Genomic DNA, 23420 nt, shown 5'->3' on the forward strand with positions numbered 1-23420 from the left:
ACCTCTTTCCCTCTTTATGTACCCCCCTCCACATACACACACACACCCCTACCACTTTATTAACTCTCTGGAATCATTTTCTCTTGGAAGTCTTTCCTGACTCATGACCTCTCCCAGCCTAAGTTAAAGTAATGCTCCTCCTCTGAGCTCCAGTAGTTCCCTGTGCACCTATCTCTGCACTACACACATTACATCATAAAGGAATTATGCAAACACTCCACCCAAGTTCTGTTTTATTCATTTTGGTATCCTCCAAAATTAGTACACTGTCCGGCACGTAGATGATTTAAAAATGTGATTTGAATAAAAAGAACACATAACAGAGAAGAAATCTTGGCACAGGGTGTATTTTAGGAAGGGCATAGATGTGGAAATGCAAATAATGGGATATTTCATATATTTTTTTAAGAGACAGAAAAGATTTTTAAAAAGCCTTTTGGTTTTAAGGCTATGAATTCAAAGAATAAAGGTCCTTATGAGAAAGATATTAAAATGCTATTTGGCTATTTTAAAAAAGACAAAGATTAGGAACCAGGAAAGCAGATCATTCATGCAAATGCTAACACACTGGTTATCATAGGATGACACGACATTCACAATCATGTTAAAGATACATAGTAAGATGAAGAAAAACCAGAGGTTATATTATATTCAAAACTTGTCCCTCAAATGACCTAGGCTGCAAGCCATCATCATTACAGATGGTCCCTTACTTAGGATGGTTTGACTTAAGACTTCGGTCTTTACCATGGTGACAAAGTGATAAGCACTTAATAGAAACGAAACTTCAAATTTTGAATTTTGGTCTTTTTTCAGGTTAGCAAAACGCAGTATGATATCGTCGTATTGGGCAGAGGGAGCGAATCACAACTCCCACTCAACCATGCAATCCTAAAAGTAAACAACCAATATACTTACAACCATTCTTTTTCAGTTTCAGGACAGTATTCAAGAAATTACATGAGATAACTCTGTATTATAAAATAGCCTTTGTGTTAGATGATTTTGTCCAGCTGCAGGCTAATGTAAGTATTCTGAGCACGTTTAAGGGAGCCTAGGCTAGGCTATGCTCTATAGATTAGATGTATTTCCTGCATTTTCGACTACAGTATTTTCAATTTATGATGGGTTTATAAAGTCATAACTGTCATAAGTCACGGAAGAGCTACATTCCCAAATAAGTTTACAAACCCTTTTCTTTTGAATTCATTCTTATTCTGGTAAAATATACTTATAAAATGTACCATTTTAAACATTTTTTTAAGTACAGTTCAGGGCCATTAAGTACACTAATAGTTGTACAACCATCGACACTATCCATTCTTCTACTTCACTTTTAACACACACTACAGCCACAATTTCCTTTTTTTCCATTAACTTTGCCTTAGTAACACTGAACTTCATGCACTACAAAAGGTTCTGCTGGATTAGACTCAGAAGCTGGGATGAAGAAGTAAATCACTGAAGGATTATCCTTCACGGGCTATCCAAATCATAGGCTTCTTTTAATGGAATTTCAAAGCTAAAGATCGCTTCATCGCCTCCCTCCAGGCTTTGTGGGCATCAGTAAGCTAGCAGTAACCATAGCAGCATCCACATCTCTCCAAAAATGAAAGGAGTCCCTAAAAGCAGCAGTCTCGAGCCAGCGCGGAACTCCCGCAGCTTCCTTTCCTACTGCGAAAGGTGAGTAGCGCAGGGACTGGGATCCTTTATCCGGGACCGAAGCCAAGAGGTCAAGAAGACAGAAGACTAAAGAACAATGTGAGAAACAGAGCTGAAGTCTTAGCACTCCCTCCTTTTGCCCGCCTCCGGTACCCTCCTCTTCAGCATAAAATGCATGGAGCCTCTTGTTTTTTTAAATTCCTAGCCCGACCCTTCTAAGGGGGCTCGCGCGTTTTATTGACGCAAAACTCCCGTTCTCGCGAGAACTTGGGAGCAAGAGGCGAAAAGAGTGGACAAATCTCTTGAAATCTCAGTTGGCGTTGGACTTAGAGCGGCGGTTGAGAGGCTTGGAACGAGGGGGAGGGGCGGGGCGCCGTGCCTGGAAGGGGCGGGGCCTAACCTTAGAGAGGGGAGGGAACAGGGAGGAGTGGGGAGGGGAGAGAAGGCCGGGGGCGGGGCCGCGGGGCCTGAGACCTGTTGATCGCAGGTAGCTCCGGCTGGCCGGGGTTCCCTCGGGACTGGGGTGACTGCGCATGCTCGCTGGCCGTTTCGGGCCAGTAGCCGAGTGGCGGTGACGAACCGGCTTCTCTGCTGCGGTGGTTGCGGTTGCTGCGATGGCGATGTGAGGGGGCCCGGGGCGGGATGGTGCTGACCCGGGCAGGGCCGTCTTTTTCCAGCGGGACAACGAGCTCCTCCGTCCGACAGGCGGTGGAGGAGGCCGAGCCGGGCGAAAGGTAAGCCCCTAACTGTGCTCTCCGTCTAGCTCGGCTCCCTACACCCAAGACCCCTCCCTGTTTCCCACGGGCCCGGCAGGAAGCGGCCTCCTTCTCCTTGTCCCTGCTCGCCCGCTCCGGCCCTTCACCCAGCTGCTCCCGGTCGGAACCCGGCCCCGGGCCCGCTGAAGGTCGGTGGGGACGGCTGTGCAGAGTGCCCTCCGAGTGGCGAGGAGCCACGGCGTCCCGCTCGCCGGGTGCTCCCTGCTGCCCCTGCCCCTGCGGCGTGTCCCTCGGCCGGCTCTTCCTGAACCTCACTCCTGTACCCAGACGTCCCCTGCCCTTCGCGGTCAGCTCCGTCCTCGCCGCTCTGTCCTCCCTTTACCCCCTTTCGTGGTTGTGCTCTTTCATCCCCTCCTCCCACGTGCCCTTTCGCTTCGCTGGTCTCCCTGTTGAGGCAGTGTATCCTTTTGCTCCCCTTAATTTCTTCCATCTCACTGTGCATCCCTAGTTTGGCTCCTCTTCCCGACTCTCCTTACCCTCACCGACCAAGTTTGCCTCTATTAATTTCTTCCGTGGCTCTCTTCTTTCCTCATTTCAACACTTCGTCTTCGTTCTCTTTTGTGAGTTTCTGATGTGTTTGCTTTAACATCGGTTTGCGCTGGAGTTCATTCTATGCCCCACTTTACCTTCGCAGGCCCTCACTCCCTTAATCTTTAGCTGTCTTTTGGTACCCCGTTTCACCGCTTTCCGTTTAATGGCTCCTGCGCCCCCCACCCCGTCCTTTTCCATTATGATCCTATTTACAGTATCTAATCTCGGGTGCTTTTTTTCCCCCCTCTAAAACTGTTTTTTGTTTGTTTGTTTGTTTGTTTGTTTTTGAGGGTTTTTGTTTGTTTTTTTGCTTTTGCATAGATCGAGACTCTTTAATCTGTTTAACTTTGCATTAAATCTTTGAAGAGTTCAGTCTCCTGCTTTCTATGTAAGCTAGGTATCCACTCAGTATTCTTAGTTCATCTTCCAATTTAATCAAATCTCTTCATCTTTTTTCTTCCTTGACTGGGAATATTATCAAGAGTGAGGGTGCCTGGGTGGCTCAGTTGGTTAAGCGACTGCCTTCGGCTCAGGTCATGATCCTGGAGTCCTGGAATCGAGTCCCGCATCGGGCTCCCTGCTCAGCGGGAAGTCTGCTTCTCCCTCTGACCATCTTCCCTCTCGTGCTCTCTATCTCTCATTCTCTCTCTCTCAAATAAATAAATAAAATCTTTTTTAAAAAAGTGACAGTAGTACTAAACCTCTTACATTTACTGAGTGAACCTTTAATTTTTAAGAATTATGTTTACCTTAAGTGTCAGAAGAAGCAATTTGAGTATAGACTTGATGAAAATATAAAGGGTTAAGATTTGTTAAAGGCTGATCTACAAACATAAGGTTAAAATTTGGAAATTTTATTGCCCTTCAGTAAATACTGTTGTCCAAGAGCTAATCTTAAATGAAATTTAATAAATTTTATTTTATGAAATTCATTATTTGATGTTTTATTTACTATTGCAAATGTTTGCATCATTTTCCTGAGGGTCTCTGTTCTCTTTAATAAATGCATATAATTTCTACTAATTTAAGAATAGATTTAGTGTGCCTACTGAATGAAAAATTTGTGAGAAGTATTAAATTTTTGAATTGGGGAAAAGAACTTTCTAACCAGTGTTGGGCCCCCCCTTTTCATTTACATAAAACCTCTCTATATAATGGTACAGTATTTTATTTTGAAGGCATCTGCTGAAGCAGATACTTTCAGTGAAGTTTGCCTTTATTCTAGGGTTGAAGATCAACTGGATTATGTATTTCGTTCTGGAATCTCAAAGCAGTCCACAAACAGTAAATTCTTCCTTACATTGTCTATGTCAGGTAGGAATTAATTTTTTGTTTCTGTTGTACAGAAGGGAAATACCAAGGCAAAAAAGTGTAGTTTCTTATTCAAATTGATGTTAGAGATAAAAGTGGAGGGAAATACAGTTTAAGATCCAGTGTCTTTAAGCCACACCTCTTTTGGAAGAACCAGCAATTGTGTATGGTAGGAGGTGATGAACTCCTCAACTTTTAAGATTTTTTAAAAATGATTTTTCCAATGCAAATAGAGATAACTGCTGCTTCTGAAGGAAGCTTTCCCACCTTTCAAAGGCAAGTCTTTATTTTTAGGTAAGAATTCATTAAAAAAAGTAAAAACAAATTCTTGTTAGTTTTTTTTTTTATTTTTTTAGTGTGTTGATTCTGTGCTCTGAGAAATTAAGAATTTGTGGTGGACAGCAGGCACAGAACTTGTCAGAAGATCTAACTCTTATGATGATTCATGACATTAATTTGTAGAAGCCACTTAACCTCTATAGCTAATTGTCTCTACCTGTAATAAGTGGGTGAAAAAGGTGGCTACCCAGTGATCTTTCAATAGCAAAATAAGCCTTATTTGAACATGCATAGGGCCACCACAGACAAAAATTGCTATATAAATACTTTATTTCTATCTGTTTTAGACTGTGTAAGTATATCATGGGTTAAATTCCAGATCAAACTGGAGTTTAGATTTTTTAATTTAATTTTAGACTTCTGTGAAAAATCTGGTAAAATGCTGGTGAACTCTGTTCTAGCTTATATTAATGTTCATATACAATGAAGCAGATGCTGTAGCATTCAGTATATAGAATTAAAATGCCCTTTGCCAGGATTTGACACTGAAGAGAGATGTAAGAGTTATTCATACATCTTTGGTTACCTTCATAATTTTCTGTTGTCTTATATTTTAGCTTTGTTTATTGTAAGTATAGACCCTTGACAGTGGGCATTGTTTAGGGATTAGGAGGGCAAGGATTTCCTTTGCTTTGATTCTATGTTTTGAGGGAAAACTGCTTAAAAGTGAGTTTTGTGTTGTGTACATGTGTGTATTTAAGTGAAGGGATGGAGATGGGAGCATATAGGTTTGAAATGGGTAATGTGGTTTTTGTTTTTCTTTTCCTCAAGTTATTTGTCAGGAAGGAAGTTTAGAAATGAATAAAAATAAGAAGCAGAATGGTGATACCAAAAAAAAAAAAACTTAATGAACCCACTGATTTTTTAGAAAAGTTATAAAGCACAAGTTATTAGGCAGGTCTAGATTTTTCAGAAGGAATAGAGTAAAACAACTGCACAGTGGGTTTCACCATTTTAACAAGTACATACTTAGTTATCAATAATGTGCTAAATTTAATAAAAATTAGCCTCTTTTTTCTTAAACAGGAATATAGAGGTGTCAGGCATATTAGACCACATTATACCAGCTCTCTCCTTCTTATTTTGATGAAACAGTCTTTATGAACCATCTTTCAACCAAAACAACATTCTGAGAAAATTATAGTGTATTACTTTCATGGGATTAGGTCTCTTTAGACTGTCCATAATATAGCAAGTATTTCTAAATTATATTGTCAATATGGAAGTCTAATTGATAGTATTATGGAACATTTCTGTTAAGTTTTATGAAATGTTCTTTTGCTACAGTTCTTAATATAATCAGACCTAGAAGTATTCCTTCATTGAAATCCCCTTGAAGTTGTCTTCTAGGATGCAGCTGCTTCATTCATGATTGTTTTTAGATCAGTGGTATCTCTGACATCTGCTCTTTGATGTCTCAAGTTGCCAGTAAGTCCTGGTCTTCAGTTGGAAATACTGCTAACTGTAAATGTCTAAACAGCAAGCTCAGGCCTTATTGACAGTCTAAGTTTCAGACTTTGGAAGCCTATATTCCCTTTGCTATCACTTTTGCTTTTTGGAATTAAGGACCCCAGGTTTTAAAACCACCCTCATTCTTCCTCAGGCTTACTGAAAATTAGTTCTTTTCCTCAGGTAAGATAAGATTAGAATATAGGCAGTCTTGTTTTGCAAAATTAATAACTTTCATATCAAAGTATAGTAATTATATAATAAAGTACTTGCCAAGGGCCACATTTTTATAGAAGAGTTCTGAAATAGACCTATAGGCAGGGGAAACCAAAGAAATGTCTTTAAAGGAGTAAAATCAGTAGAAAAAATTTTTGAATAGAAAGTTGAAATATTTATAGTCTCCTTTTTTTCCTAGTTCTTCTCAACACCTAAGATCTAAGATGATCTTAATTGGAAGCCAACTCTTTCCCCTTTAAGGTCTGATGGCCTATAAATGACAATATTTTTAAACCACACAATTGAAACTGATAATAACCTATTTGGTTGAGTTACATTATTTTGAATAGATATTTCTCTAAATGAAATCATATTTAAAAATGGAGGTAAAATATTGAGATGTAAGGAATTGTTGAATCACTATATTGTACACCTAAAACTAATATGACAACTTATGTTAAGTATACTGGAATTAAAATAAAAACCTAATACATTGAAAAAAATGAGGTAAAATAAAATCATAATATCAGCTATTTATTGAGCACGATGCACCAAGTGCCATGCTTAGTGCTTTGTGTATATTTGTATATATTATCTTTATAAGCCTTACCTTTTGACCTAGGAGTTACAAATATTATTTCCATCTGAGAAAAGTAAGATTTTGTGAGTCTGGATTAGACTCTGGATCTTTCTGACGTCAAAATTACTAGTAGACTGAAGAAAGCAAGAAAGCATAGACTTTTAAGAAAGCATTGTTTATTTCTTAGAATATTTTTCAGAGGGAGGATTGAAGTTCTTTTTGTTCTGGTTCTGAGCTTTGTCTGTTGAGGTAACCAGTAAGATGAAATACTTTAGGGGATACTTGGCAGATCCCTGAACTAGGTAGTAGATAATGACTGTGGTTCTTTCTGAATTTCTTTTCATATTAAAAGAAGTAACTAATTTTTGGTCATTTGCGCTATTCTTGTTTTGTTTTTAAATATTTATTTATTTATTTTAAAGAGAGCGTGCAGCAGGGGGGTAGAGGGAGAGAGAGTCTTGAGCAGACTCCTCACTCAGCACAAAGCCCGATGTGGGGCTCAGTCTCACAACCCTTAGACCATGACCTGAGCTGAAACCAAGGGTTGGTCAGTTAACTGACTGTGCCACTCAGGAGCCCCTATTCTTGGTTTTTTAAAGTATATAATAACATTGTATATTCAGAGGCATTCTGTGTTATATTACTGGCAGATTTGATTTATGGCATGGATGTGTCCCTGAAAAGTTTATATGAGCTGGTTTTAATAAATTTTATTTTCCCATTGTTAATATAATGTGAGAGGTAGCATTCATTAAGTGTTCCACAATGAGCAATAAATGTTCTTTCTCTGTTGCGTTACTTCGTTCTCATGTAATAAGTCAACCATGGGAATACTCTCAGAAGTTACCGACGTTCTTTTTATGTTTAAAAAAATGTTTTTCTGTGGATTTTCTATCATATTAACACAGTTATCCAAAGTGAACAATGTTTTGTTTTGAGAATGCTTACTTCTTAATCTAAATGCCAGTTCTAAGATTAGTAATAATATATTTCTTTTTTATAAGACAACTGTTCAAAACCAAATTTTAAAGAAATTAGAAGAGAACAATGCCTTTAAAACTTCAGATTTTGTGTCTGTGGGGGTGGAATGTGAGAAATTTGAAGATTTCATAATTAGAGAATAATACTAATTACATGGAAAATTAAATGTGGTTAATTTATCAAGTGTAATTTTTTTCATTAATGCTGTATTCTGATTTCAGTTGTAGGGGCATATTTATCTCATGACTTGAAGATCTTTCAGTCTATTTCCTATAACAGTTCAGGTGTAGACTTTATAATTATGCAAGTTTAAATTTAGGCCATGTAGTTTGGCACATTTGAGGGTTTTGTCCTTTTTCCATTATTTCCTAACTGTGATCTTGCATAAGTTATGTAAACTTTTCGCTCTTTAGTTTCCTCACCTGTAAATGATACCTCCTTCAGATTTTTGTGAGAATTAAATAAAATAATGTAGTTAAAACTACTAGTATAATAGTAGGTACTCCAAAAAGTTCTGAATGTTTATATTTGGTTTCAGTTTGATACTGCTATTTGATCTATATTTTGATATCAACAGAGAAACATACAGCTTTTAAAATATAGTTTGCCTATCAAGTTGTTCTCATTATCTTCCCTTTTGAAGGTCTCCTCCTCTCCCTAAAAGAAGAATTTAGTACTCTATTCCCTTCTTAAATAGTTCTATAATTTGGGCAGTATAGCATATGGCTGGCCATCAAGAATTCATTTTGATGAGTAAGCAGTGGCAGCAAAAGTTTCTAGACTAGGGTTCTTCCTTAATTTACATGTCCTTTCTACTGTAATTATTCTGATAAGCTCGTCTTCACTGTGAATCACTTTTTAAAATGAGAGATGTCACTGATGAAAGTGTGCTGTGCTTGTGAATAATTGTGAAGACAAAAAGAAAGTTAAAAACTATCTGAATGGTGTGATCTTCAGAGTCAGGCAAGTGACAGGTGGCTTGGCCATTTTAGAGCAGGTTATAATGCAGTGATTTAGCATGTTTAACCCCTGCAAGGGGGAGCTTACAAAGCTGGGCAGGGTGTCAGGGCCTCAGCCAAATAAGAAGGCAAATGAATGTAAACAAAAAATAAAAACATAGGGGCAGCTGGGTGGCTCAGTTGGTTAAGTGTCTGCCTTTGGGTCAGGTCATGATCCCAGGGTCCTGGGACTGAGCCTCTTGTTTGGCTCCCTGCTCAGCCCAGAGCCTGCTTCTCCCTCTCCTCCTTGGCTCATGCTCTCTGTCACTATCTGTCTCTCTCTAAAATAAATAAATAAAATCTTTAAAGAGAAAAAGAAACATAGCTCAGATATTTAGCGTGAACCACCCAGTGCAGACTTAACCATCTCAGATGGCCAGAATTACTGGATGTCAGGGTTAGAGATGCAAGGCTAATCCAGATATCACTGGTTGATTGTTCTCAGTTTACTGCTGTATGGTCTGATTTGGTCAGGATTAGCTCCAAGACTTTAAGGGCGTGAGCCTGTGTGGATTGGAGTTCAACTATGCCCTAAGTGAGTGGGACTTAGAAAAGGTGGCAACTGAGGAACCCGCCCCCCCCCGCCCCTGCCAAGAGACTCATCTTCTACGCTTCTCAGTTTGCTATAGAAGACTTGACTGTTGTAAGAATGTTTTATTCACAAAGTTGTAGGAATGGCATTTTGAAGGCTTCTGGGGGTGCCCCTATTTTGAGTTTCCTACTTATTCATTAGGAGAAGGCTCAAGAAAATGGATACAAAACTGACTAGCTAGTATTGAGGTAACCTCCTTCTTTGTCCCCATCATATTCCTATTTAGCATACTTGACTTTAACTGTACATCTAAGATGCTTTTTCCTCCATTGGTCCCTAAATGTCAGTCTCCGTCCCCACATGTCTGTCATAGTGTGAACCCCTCATCTAGTTGGGCTTGAATATGATGTTCCTTAATTTGGTATCAGTTCCTATATGTCTGCCATAATTTGAGTTTCTCAACAGTGAATATGAACGTATAAAGATGTGTATATTTTTGTACAATATGGCCCCTAAATTCAAGTTTACTATGTTATCTAGTGTTCTGCTGAAGAGACTAAATTTTTTCCTTAAGTTGGAAGACAAAGTGAATGTGTTTTACTCATTGATTAATGGTATATTGATTGCCAACATGGAGCCTTTCTAAAGGATTTTTAAGGCTAAGTTGGCCCATAGGTGATTTTTGCCTCATGTGTTATCTTTAGTATCTTCTTCATAAGATTAGGCATCATTATTCAGACATATTCAGACATTATTCAGTCAGTATTATAAGCTCTGAACCCATTTGTGTCATGGCTACTAACTTGGGAATAGAATTTAGAAGCTGGAGCTGTTGGCTCCATAATTGGTAGAAGTGATCCCTTTATTCCTTAGGTTGGCAAAGGGAGTGTCTTAGAGCTCCAATTCATTCAGCTCCTTTATGGTCTTCCTTAGGAGAAAGAACATCCTCAGGGCATATATTTTGGGTCCACAGTTTGAGTCAAGGCTGTTAGTTTTTTTTATTTCTGTGAGAGGATCTGATCATCCCCTATGGTCTCCAGTTCATCTTAAGGAACCTCTAAGCTGTGTTTCTTAGTGTCAGATATTTCCACATCCTTTTAGATTTCTGGTAACACTCATGAATTCAGACTGAGTTCTAAGTGGTTAGTGGTTAGCTGTTGTTTTAAGATTAGTGTAGATGATGTAGGAGCATCTCCCACATTTTTCCAGATATCCATACCTGGACTCCCCTTTGTGGATATTGGAGGTCTCTCAACTGATCTGATTGGAGTGAACATTTCTATAGTCTTAGAAACTGTGCATGGATTTTATGCACTTACGCAATTTCTGGAGCAGTTACTATACATTCCAGCAGTTAAAGAGATGGCTTGGTATTCCTAGACTAACATACATATTCAATAGGTATATGCGTGTGTGATTTAAAACTTTCCAGTAGCTACATTTTAAAAAGTAAAAATAAATGGTAAAATTAATTTTTATAATATATTTTATTTAACCCAACATATCTAAAATATTATTTCAAGATGTGATCAATGTAAAAAACATATTAATGAGATATCTATGTTCTTTTTCTGTACTGTCTTTGAAATCTAATGTGTACTTTATGCTTAGAGCATATCTCAATTAGCATACTACATTTTTAACAGTTAAAGTATAGTCCTATCAAACAGTAAAGTTATGTTCAATGAAAAAATATTTTATACTGCATTAGTGTTTGGATTTAAATTTAAAAATTCAGTTCCTCAGTCACACAAGTCATATTTTAATTGTTCAATAGCCACATGTGCCTAGTGGCCAGTGTGTTAGAGCAGCTCTAGAGGGCCAAGTCTTTCTGAGTAATCGGTAACTTTGTTTCTTTGGAAGTAAGCTAACTTTTCCTGAGGTATTATAAGGTAATTGTCAGATTGTTCTCCCGGTCAGTATAAGAGCCTTTCAGTATAAATTTCCCATTTAGTATCAGAATCAGTTTCTGTTTGAGGTTCCCCTTTGGCTTCTTTGGATTGGTTTGTAGTTTACTTAGCTAAATTCTCTTAGGGACCTAGGAAATAGCCCAAGAAGGAGCTCTACTCAAATTATTCCATTTAGGTTACTTTGCCAGGTCCAGAAGAACAGAAAGAACAGTTTAGTCTCAGGTAAATCAGCTTATTCCCATAGCTTCAAATGCTCAGATTAAAATGACAGATTCTAAGCCAGCAAGCCGACTATGCAGGAGGGCCATGAAATTCATGGCTTCTGGGGAGCTCCTTACAATGGAGTGTCTCCCAGGCACCCTCTGGGTAAAAGGAAAGAAGCCCTTTCTTCACCTTCTTTCATTCTTAAGAGAGGGCAGGCAAGGATTTTTCTGTTCCATGAAAGGTCCTTTGCCCGAGGATCTGAATGGCATAAGAATTTGTGTGAGTGATTGCAAACTGAATGCATTTGCCCTGTAGATGAATTTGATTTGACCTATACAGGTTTTGTTTGTTTTGTTTTTGTTTAGTTTTGAGCTAGTTGGCAACATCTAAAGTTTAGGAGATTTCACCTTTAGGAAAAAAGTTTTCAATTTCTTGTTGAAAATTCAGAAGCCTCTGACAGTACTGGGCCAGCAAGAATTGGCTGTACCTGAATGTAAGTTGCTCCCCGTGATGGGAAAAGGGCAGTTTATGAAAAGAGAATCAGACAGATCCCCTTTGACCCTGATAGTCCTCTGGTTTTTCTTGCCTTTCTCTTTTTGCTTACTCTCCTTTTCCTTTAGTCCTTCTTTGAAATTTTTCTGCTAGTACATAAACATAAAAATGATTGTTTTCTGTTTTTTGAGGGGGAATGAAAACCAGATTTACCAGCATCACACTGTATATATCTGCACATGTATTATATATTTCTACTTAGGGAATAATCAGTAAAAAGAGATGGATTTAAGGAAAATTAGACAGTAACAATAGAACAAAAAAGACAGCAGAATACGAGAAGAAGAGAAGGAAGTTGCTAACAGACCTCGAACATATGCTGGTAAAGGAATTTTATTATAAATAAAAGTTTATTTTATTATAAAAGTTTATTCATGCATGGCTCTGTTTTCCATATATCAGTATAAAAATCCATTTCTTTAGGTTGGTTGGGTTTAAATAGAAAAATAATAACACTTAATATTTATGGAAGATTCAATGTTAATTTATTAAATCTTTGTTAAATATTAAATTGAGTGCATACTGTGTGTTGGGCGGTGGGGATACAGCTATGAACAGAGTAGTCAGGATTCCTACCTTTATAAAGCTTACATGTTAGTGGGAGAATGTAATAAAACTAAAAAAAATAAAATCTTTAGTTTGTTAGTTGGAGGTAAGTGCTGAGGGAAAATATAAGGGAGGAAGAGGGTGTGCCAGGAAAGGAGAGTTACTATTTTATTTTACTTATTTAATTTTTTTTTGAGAGTTGTTATTTTAGTAAGTGTGGCCAGGAAAGGGCTATTTGAGAAGTTAACATCTGTGTCAAGACTAGAAGGGGGTGAAAAGTGATTAATTTGGGTATTTGGGTTGGAAGAATGTTCCAGGGAACAAATGTAAAGACCCTGGGACAGGAATATATTTGGTATGTTTGAGAAATAGTAAGGAAACAAGTGGGCAGACTGGTAGGAGATGAACTGAGAGAAGTTATGGAAGATCTAGATTATATAAGGTCATCATATAGGCCTTTGTAAGGCAATTTTACTGTGAATATCATGGGAAGCCACTGAGGGTTTGGAACAGAGGAAAGAAATACAATTTGAATTATTTCAAATAATATTACATAACATATTAAAATATGCTACTAGCATAACTGTATAGTAATATTATTAATTAATGTATATATTATATAATGTAGTAGGTCATCTGGCTGCTCTTTTGAAAATAGGCTGCAGTGGGGGATATATTAGTTAGAGTGTAGGTTAGGTATCGTTACTGTAACACAGAGTAATAAAAGTCCAAGCAGTCTGGATAGGGAGGACATCTGTGCTCTGTGAAACCATTCAGGAATCCAGACTCTTTCCATCTTTTTGTTTTACCATTCTTTGGGGTCTTGTCCTAATTTAATGTGGTCAAAACTAGATTACTATCAAGAAGATATTTCATCTGCGAAAAAGGGAAACAGATGGAATCCAAAGCACTCAAGCTTAGCTATACTTTGTGCCTGTTGCATTTCCCAGTGTATTGTAAGTGTTCAATAAATGTTTGAATGAATGAATGAATACCTATTTTATATCTGAGTAAATTAAGAGATAGAGAACTAACCAAACATGACTAAGAGTCTATACTGGAACATGATCTAAACCCTGAGCACTAAGAATATATGTATAGAAGAAACTATCATAAAGAGGTTATATCCATGAAATGGGGAATGTCTTATATAAAGATAACATTGTTTTGTTTTCCTTAAAAATCATTACTGTACAATCTTTAGATGTGATTATTAAGGTTTAAAATAGTAGTTAATGGAAGGGGGATTCAAGATGATGGCGTAAGAAGACTCTGGATTCACCTCCTCCCACGGACACAACAAACATATCTTTATATGGAATAACAACCTCTGAAAAGGAACTGAGAATTAGATGAACAGTGCCTCCGTAATAAAAGACAAAAGAGAAACGTAGAGATGGGTAGGAGAGGCAAAGGCACAGCCTTACCCTGGACCCTACCCCAAATGTGCTAACTCCACAATTGGGAGGGATGCCCAAAATATGGAACTCTCTCTCAACATACTTTCATGATAAAAACTTCAATAAATTAGTTAAAAAAGAAATGTATCTCTGCATAATAAAGGCCATATATGACAAACCCACAGCTAACATCGTACTCAATGGTGAAAAGTTTAAAGCTTTTCCTCTAAAAAGATCACCACTTTTATTCAACATAGTACTGGAAGTATTAGCCATAGCAATTAGGCAAGCAGAAGTGAAAGACATCCCAATTGGAAAGGAAGACATAAAACTGTCACTATTTGCAGATGACATGATACTCTATGTAGAAAACTCTAAGACTCCAGTAAAAAACTATTAAAACTAATAAATGAATTCTGTAAAGTTGCAAGATACAAAATTAATATACAGAAATCTGTTGTATTTTTATACACTACCAATGAACTATCAGAAAGATAAATGAAGAAAATGATCCCATTTACAGCTGCATCAAAAAAAGAATAAAATACCGGGCACCTGGGTGGTGCAGCCAGTTAAGTGTCCAACTCTTGGTTTCAGCTGAGGTCATGATCTCAGGGTCACGGGATTGAGCCCTGAGTCAGGCTCTGTGCTCAGCACGGAGTGTGCTTGAGATTCTCTCTCCTCTTCCCTCTGCTCCTCCCACTTGTGTGCACTCTCTCTCTCTCTCTCTCTCAATAAGTAAATCTTAAAAAAAAAAAAAAAAAAAGAGGGGCACCTGGGTGGCTCATTCGGTTAAGTGTCTGCCTTTGGCTCAAGTCATGATCCTGGGGTCCTGGGATCAAGCCCCATGTCAGGCTCCCTACTCAGCAGGGAGTCTGCTTCTCCCTCTCTTTCTGCCCCTCCCCCATTACTCATGCTCACTCTCTCTCTCTCAAATAAATAAAATCTTAAAAATAAACATTTAAAAAAAGAATAAAATACCTAGGAATAAATTTAACCAAGGAGGTGAAAGACCTGTACTCTGAAAATTTGAAGACAATGAAAAAGAAATTGAAGATGACACAAACAAATGGAAAGATGTATCATGCTCATGGATTAGAAGAATTAATATTGTTAAAATGTCCATAGTACCCAAAGCATCCTACAGATTCAGTGCAATCCCTGTCAAAATACTAATGAGATTTTTCACAGAACTAGAACAAATAACCCTAAAATTTGTGCGGAACAACAAAAGACCTCAAATATCAAAGTAATCATGAGAAAGAACAACAAAGCTGGAGGTATGCTTCCTGATTTCAAACTATACTACAAAGTGATAGTAATCAAAACAGTATAGTCCTAGCACAAAAACAGACACATAGATTAATGTAACAGGATAGAGAGCCCAGAAATAAATCCATCTTATAGGGTCAGTTAATCTGTGACAAAGGAGGAAGAAACATACAATGGGGAAAAGACAGTCTATTCAGTAAATGGTGCTGAGAAAACTGGATAGATACATGCAAAATAATGAAACATTTTCTTATACCACATACAAAAATAAACCCAAGTGGATTAAAGACTTAAATGTAAGACCTACATCCAAAAAACTAGAAGAAAACATAGGCAGTAAGCTTTTTAACATTGGGCTTAGCAATATTTTTTGGATATGTCTCCTCAGGCAGTGGCAACAATAGCAAAAATAAACAGATGGGACTATATCAAACTAAAAAGCTTTTGCACAGTGAAGGAAACCATCAACCAAACAAAAAGACAGCCTACTGAATGTGAGAAGATATTTGCAAATGATATATCTGATAAGGGGTTGAACTCATACAACTGGATAGCAAAACAAAACACAACAAAAAACAAAAATAAAAAACCAAACAACCCTATTTAAAAAATGGACAGAGGAGCTTAATAGACATTTTTCCAAAGAAGACATACAGATGGCCAACAGTCACATAAAAAGATGCTCAGCATCACTAGTCATCAGGGTGATACAAATCAAAACCACAATGGGATGCCACCTCACGACAGTCAGAATGACTAGTAACAAAAAGACAAGAAGTAACAGGTATTGGGGAGGAAGTGGAGAAAAGGAAACCCTTGTGCCCTGTTGGTTGGAATGTAAATTGGTGCAACCACTATGGAGAACAGTGTGGATATTCCTCAAAACATTAAAAATAGAAATACCATATGATCCAGTAATCCCACTTCTGGATATTTATCCCAAGAAAATGAAGATACTAATTCCAAAAGATAAATGCATCCTTATGTTCATTGCAGCATTATTTACAATAGCCAAGACATGGAAGGAATCCATGTAGCTATCAATAGATGAATGAATAGGGGCACCTGGGTGGCTCAGATGGTTAAGCATCTGCCTTCGGCTCAGGTCATGATCCCAGGATCCTGGGATTGAGCCCCACATCGGGCTCCTGGCTCAGCGAGGAGCCTACTTCTCCCTTTCCCTCTGCCTCTCTCCCTGCTCATGCTTTCCCTCTCTCTCTCTCTCTGTATCTCTGTGTCTCCAATGAATAAATAAAATCTTAAAAAAAATAGATGAATGAATAAATAAGATGTGCTATATAAGTACAATGGAATATTACTCAACCATAAAAAAAGGATGAAATCTTGCCATTTGCAGGAACATGCATGGACCTAGAGGGTATTTTGCTAAGTGAAATAAGTCAGACAGAGAAAGACAAATACCACATTATTTCACTTATATGTGGTATCTAAAAAACAAAACAAATGAACAAAACAGAAACAGACTCATAGATACAGAGAGAAAACTGGTGGTTGTCAGAGGGGATTGGGGTGGGAAAATGGGCAAAATAGAAGAAGGGAATTAAGAGGTATAAACTCCCAGTGATAAAATAAATGTCACAGGGATGTAATGTTCAGCATAGGGAATGACTCAATAACATTGTAATAACTTTGTATAATAACAAATGGTAACCAGAACTACTGAAGTGATCATTTTGTAATGTATAAAAATAGCGAATCACTATGTTGTACACCTGAAACTAATATATTAATGTCTGTCAGTTATAAATCAGTAAAAAATGAAATAGCAGTTATTGAAGGTGGTAAAGTCTACATATTTATGATGGAGAGAAGAAAAAGAATCTATGAAGAAGAGTGAATGTGGTCTTTATTCTAACATTTTTAGTATCTAAGGTAATTTTACCAAGGGGAAGAGATTTTTTTATTCAGGCAATAAATATTTGGAGTGAAAACAAAACTATCCATAGCATATCCAGGCATTCTTTTTTGTCAATATACTTAAAATAGTTCAAGTGTGTGTTTATGTGTGTGTGTGTACATAATGCATTCATGCACATTTCATATATATGTAACTGTGTGTGTGTACATAATGCATTCATGCGCATTTCATATATATGTAACTTCAGAAATCACTTTATCCAAGGAGTTATTTTAAAATGGTAAGTTTTACATCTTAAAAATTAATAAGCTTATAATATTTTGAGTATTCATGAAAATTGTTTCTGAACCACTGAACTAAGAAAATACTCTTATTTATTATTGTCCTTTGAAGAAGTACACATTAGTGAATCCTTAGCAAAGATAGAATAGTTAATATTGGTATCAGTGAAACTGAATGAAAAATCTCTAAAACTTATTTACTAGTTAGCCTTATGCAAGATACAGATCTTTTAGATAAATTGAGATTGTTAAGTAAGTAATGAAGCTTAGGTTTCCTTAAAATGGACTTCTTTATGTCTATTTTGTTTGAGATGTTATTTTTTTCTTCCTCATAGGGGGAACAATATATTTTCAATAAGAATCAGTAACTGGAAGTACAGGTTTGGTTAATTCATAATGTTAAAATGAAGCTTTAACCAGCAGAGGTAAGAATCTGTTACTGCTTTTGTATTTAAGTCAATGGATCAGAGTATTTGTTGCATTTCTATGAAGAACTATTTAAAAAACTCTGAAGGGTCTGAGATTTTATACCCCTTGCAAGCTAACAAGTTAGCCTGCCACAGTGCCATGGATGTGGGCAGAAGACATGAGACTCCTAGATTTAAGAAAAGGCTGCTTTGTACTCATAGTAGTAGCAGTAGCTACAGTACCAGGCAACACCTGCATATCAGTAGGTTGTATTATAGGAGAGGAACCTAAAGCTGAGGGGACCCGGAGCTTTACAATGAATAATAAGTCTGCTGATTTATGCCTCAGGGAGAGACTGTCTCTATTAGAGGGACAATAAATAAATTTGCCCTTCCTTCCAGTATGAGACACTATCTCTGACTTCTAAGACTGTTCGCTGATTATATACCCTTGAAAAATAGTCTGGAACAGAGGCATTCAGGGTCTGCTTGCAAAATATGCAGAAACACAAGACTCTGGAGAATTGTCTTTCAGCACTTTCTTACTCTGAATTGCATTTTAAGGCACGTATTACTGATAAAGATGATTGTTACAGTACTTTTTTGAAATAGTGAAAAGATGGAAACTACTGAAATACCCAACAATAGGAGATGGTTTAAATTATAATATTCACAGTGAAATAGTAAACAATTGAAAGTAATGTTGTAAAACTACATTAATTGACATAGGTGCGCATCAAAAAAATAGATGAAATAAACAGTATAAAATGTACATGTGGTTTGATCCCATTTTTATAGAAATTTTACAAAAGCACACACAGGTGAAAAATATATACCAAAGCATATATTTCAATGGACAGAATCATGAATGTTTTTATTTTTGCTTGTCTGTATTTTTTTTTAATCCTTTAAATGAATACTTCAGGCTTTTGTAATGAGGGGAAAAAATTTTTTTTTGAAAGTTAAAAACAAATCGTAATTTGAGAACTTCACCTAACAGAAAAAAAAACCTTCATGAATTTAAATGGGGATTAAAGAATGCTAATTCTCATTGTGACTTTGGAGTTGCCTGGATGTGCAGTGTAGAACTAGAAGAGAATAATTAGGTCACTAAATTTTTTTCTTTACTATTTTGTCTGTGATAAAGTCAAGGGTTTCTTTTAGCAATTTCCTGTATTATTTATTATCACATAGATGTCACAAAGGGAAACAAATCTTAGAAAATGCATTCTATTAGAAAATAAATTATAGATTATTGCTTTCTTATAAGTATATTATTAGTAAGTATATTTAATTGATTCTGGTGCTATTTAATTGGAATAGGCTAAGTTAGGTACACTGAATTAATTTACTTCATTTTTATTTTCTGCCTATCATACTTGGAAATATGTTTAAATATTAGTGTTTTTATAGGTTGGCATTTTTGTCATTTTGCTTCTCATGATTTTTTTTTTCCCCCTACTTTTACCAAGGTGCTGTTACCAGATTTGTCTTCTGAGTATAAATTGAAAATGACTGAAGTTCAAGCAATGGTAGAATTCTCTGTGGAGCTAAACAAGTTCTACAATGTGGATTTATTTCAGAGAGGGTATGTATTTTAATGTGAAGATTATAGATTTGGCATAAGAAAAGATGTACAGATTTTCATTTACATTTAATTGCATACTTATGTTCCAGCATATATAAGGGAAACAATGAGGTATATTCAAGTAATTATTTTCTTAGAGAAATTTTAGTTTTAAGTAGATGTTTGAGAATTATTCATGTGGATTTAATGATACTGCTGGATATATGTAACGTATATTTATGAATTTGTAGTGAGCATTGAGAGGACTTCTGTGAAAATGTGTAAGATCTCATTTTTGCTTGTAAAAGCTTATAGTGAATGGGGAAAATAAAATATTGCACAAAATAGCTAAGTGGGAATGCAAAATGATGAATCTTCAAGAAGTGTGTATGGAAAGTGCTCTAGGAATCAGGACAAAAAGACGTCTTTCTGGGTATATTAGGGAAAGGCATTATGGAGAAATAGAATCCAAGTATGCTTTAAGACCTGTATCGGTAAGGATAAAGTGAAAAACCCTTTTGGTAGGAGAAAGCAGCGTGAATCAAACCTTGGAAATAGGAATGGACATGTATTTTTTTTTTTTTAAAGATTTTATTTTATTTATTTGACAGAGAGGGAGCACAAGCAGGTGGCAGGCAGAGGGAGAGGGAGAAACAGGCTTGGCGCTAGGCAGGGAGCGCAGTGTGGGGCTCAATCCCAGGACCCTGGGATCACGACCTGAGCTGAAGGCAGATGCTTAACGACTGAGCCACCCAGGCGCCCCTGAACATGTATTTTAAAGAATATTTAGGAGATTGGATAGTCTCTGGGAGAATTGCAGAAGAAAAGATAGTAAAGAAAGGAGAGGTTATATTTATGAAGGGCTCCTAGTCTGGAGAACTGACAGTGGGGATTTGGGCAGCCATCAGTGGTTTCCAAGTAAGAAAGAAATGATCACTATTATTACAAGAAGCATTTACTAACATGATGAAGATTGTGATAGATTGATGGTTGTGTAGAAGAAATAGAAGCATAGGGGACAGTTTAGAGGTGCTTGCAGTAACTCAGGTACAAACCTGAAGGTCTGCACTAAGAGTGATAGTAATGGAGTTCTGACTATCAGAAGAAGGGTGAGAGAGATTTTCTATTGAGTTTTTTGTGGTGGTTGTTTTGTTTTATTTTTAGCTTGTCTTGGCTTTACCATCTTGTTGAAAAAAATAAAAATGGCCGTGCTCTGCTTTACTCCTCGTGGTCTCTCACTCCTCAGCAGAACAGGCTGGGCTTATTTTCATGGCAGAGACAGAAGTCAAAGAAAGAGAGCAGAAGATGCAGGGCCTCTTGAATTGGCACTCTTGTTACTTCCACTCCATTTTGTTGGCTATGCAAGTTATAAGGCCAGCCCAGGAGTCAAGGCTGGCAGTTCTTAGGCCAGTAGAACTTCCTTAAAAATTTTATGAGGTTTCTGTATGTCTGATACAGTTCATGCCAAACTCTGAAACCTACACCCACAATTGTCTTGAGACATGACTATTCTCTAGATGTAATCACTACTATTTGGGGATCAGAATTCTGTGGGATCATGCCCCTCAACTTCCTAAAAGCCCTTTTGTCAAGCTGAGAATGTCTACTTAGACACTGCTTTAATTTCTTTAGAGATCTTAAGAAAGGGATTTATAGCCACTCCCTTGATAGGATCTTTGTCCGTGGCAGCATTTTATTTTTAAAATCTTTAGGGAGACTGAAGATGAAAACTAGTTTTGTTTTCCAATCTAGCAAGTACTGATCCATCTATAGTCCCTCTAGATTCTGTTTGTAAAATGACCAGTTCTTTCTTTAGCTCATCTCTTTCTGGCAGAACCTTATTATACCTAGCAAGGAGTAACAAGTTGACATTTTCAGCATTCTCCCTGGAAATTAGCTTGCTCAAGTCCCAAAGTTTCTTGTCTGACTTCTTCTAAGTTATTGCTGACAGTGTATTTACCAAAGTTTCATTACTGTATAACATAGGTTACCATTTTTTAAATCTCTATAATTTACTCATTTTTCTTGCCTCTGTAACTGTTACTTTGGTTCCAAAGTCAATGCCACATATTTAAAATTTTTGTTATGGTGCACACTACTTCTAAGTTACCAATTTTTGTATTAGTTATCTATTGCCGCAGTAATGCAGCTAATAACAAACGCAAAGCTTCTGTGGCATCACAACAATAAACGTTAATTTTTGCTCACAAGTCTGGATCAGCTGAATGGTTCTGTTCTGGGCTGGCTTGGCTGATTTTGCTGAGCTTGCTTATGAATTCATACTCAACTGGCGGGTTGGCTGGGTTCTAGCCATTACAGAATGGCCTTAACTCAGTGGACTCAGCTCTGTTTTATGATCTCTCATCCTACAGCTTATTCTCATAGAGGAGGCAGGGTCCAAAGAGAAAGAAACTATCCAAGACCTTTTACGACCTAGGCTTGGAACCAGCACATTGTCATCTCTGCCACATTGTATTGCCCAAAACAAGTTATAAGGCCAGCCCAGATTTAAGGGTAGGGAAATAAACTCCACTTTTTATTGGAAGTCACATTGCAAGATGTGTGGACACCAGGGTGGGTGAAAAAAATCAGAGACTTTTAAAAATCATTCTACTACTCTAACATTTTTTATTTTTTTGTTACTAATTTCTGTGAGGCGTGTTGGAGAAACAATAGTAGGATTTAATGACTGATTCCATATGGAGGATGAGACTGAAAAAGCATTAAAAATATGTATGTAGATGTGTGAATATATGTGATATCTAAGATTACTTTGAAATGGCTCAGCAAAGAAAAAGTACAGATGAATCAGATATGATAAAAATCTTTTTGGGGTACCTGGGTGGCTCAGTCGGTTAAGTGTCTGCCTTCGGCTCAGATCATGATCCTAGAGTCCCAGGATCAAGTCCCGCATCAGGCTCCCTGCTCAGCGGGAAGCCTGCTTCGCCCTCTCCCACTCCCCCTGCTTGTGTTCCCTCTTTCGCTGTGTCTCTCTCTGTCAAATAAATAAATAAAATCTTAAAAAAAAAATTCTTTTTAATTGTTGAAAATGGGTAGTGGACATATGGGTTCATTGCTCTACTTTTTGCAAATTGGGTATTTTTAATAAGAAATATAAAAACTAATGTTGAAGTTTTAAATCTTATTGACTTGTACAATATTAGTAATATTGAAATAAATAAGGAAGTTGAAGATTTGTTCATTTTGATATGCTGAGTTTGAGGTAAGATATCCAAATGGAGATAGTTCATAGTTGGAGGCTTAGAACTGGAGATAAAGATTAAGTGAATTATAATTCCATTTTATTGCCAACCATCATAAACATAGAATGTGTAATTGCTGCTTTCATTAATTTTCTCTTAATCTACAATCTGGTTTCCCCCTTCCCCAAAAAAGTTGAGGACTTTTGAATAATATTATTATGTTTCTGATCTTTTAAAAATCTAATGGTTAGAGGATCATTGTTTTTAGATACATTGCTTGACTTGTTTATTTAAGCATATTTTTGCTTTTTAATTGAGGTATAATTGACATATAATATTATATTAGTTTCAGGTGTACAACATAGTGATTTGACATTTGTCTACATTGCAAAATGATCACCACAATAAGTCTATTTACCATGTGTCACCATACAAAGTAAATACCATATTACTGACTTTATTCCCCATCTTATATGTATATCCCCATGACTTACTTATTTTTTAACTGGAAATCTGTACTTCTTGATACCCTTCACCCATTTTGCTCCCCCCAACCTTCCTCCCCTCTGACAACCATCAGTCTGTTCTCTATATCTGTGAGTCTAGTTTTGTTTTGTTTTTTAGATTTCACATGTAAGTGAAATCATGCGGTATTTGTCTTTCTCTGACTTAATTCAATTAGCATAGTGCTCTCAAGGTCCATTCATGTTGTCACAAATGGCAAGATATCATTCTGTTTTATGGCTGAGTAGTATTCCATTGTATATATATCACATCTTCTTTATTCATTCATTGATCAATGGACACTTAGATGGTTTCCATAT

General features: G+C 36.8%; 1 protein-coding gene across 10 annotated transcripts in view; it reads left to right on the plus strand.

The window, feature by feature from the left end:
• Positions 1–1987: 1987 nt before the first annotated feature.
• The window catches only part of FAM135A (family with sequence similarity 135 member A), a 124868-nt gene continuing 103435 nt past the window's right edge, over positions 1988–23420 (plus strand). For 8 of the 10 annotated variants that reach the window (XM_025890711.2, XM_073905172.1, XM_073905169.1 and 5 more), the window contains exons 1-3: positions 12244–12363; positions 17755–17844; positions 19299–19414. In XM_025890711.2, coding sequence (XP_025746496.1) covers positions 19338–19414 — 77 coding nt within the window. In that variant the 5' untranslated portion in view covers positions 12244–12363; positions 17755–17844; positions 19299–19337. Of the gene's footprint in view, positions 2397–11736; positions 11983–12243; positions 12364–17754; positions 17845–19298; positions 19415–23420 lie in introns of those variants that run through there. The other 2 variants (XM_073905176.1, XM_073905177.1) reach the window with 2 other exon arrangements.

This window comes from Callorhinus ursinus, unplaced genomic scaffold (assembly GCF_003265705.2).
Source record: "Callorhinus ursinus isolate GAN/ISIS: 27379988/994484 unplaced genomic scaffold, GSC_fseal_2.0 scaffold22, whole genome shotgun sequence".
NCBI lineage: Eukaryota > Metazoa > Chordata > Mammalia > Carnivora > Otariidae > Callorhinus > Callorhinus ursinus.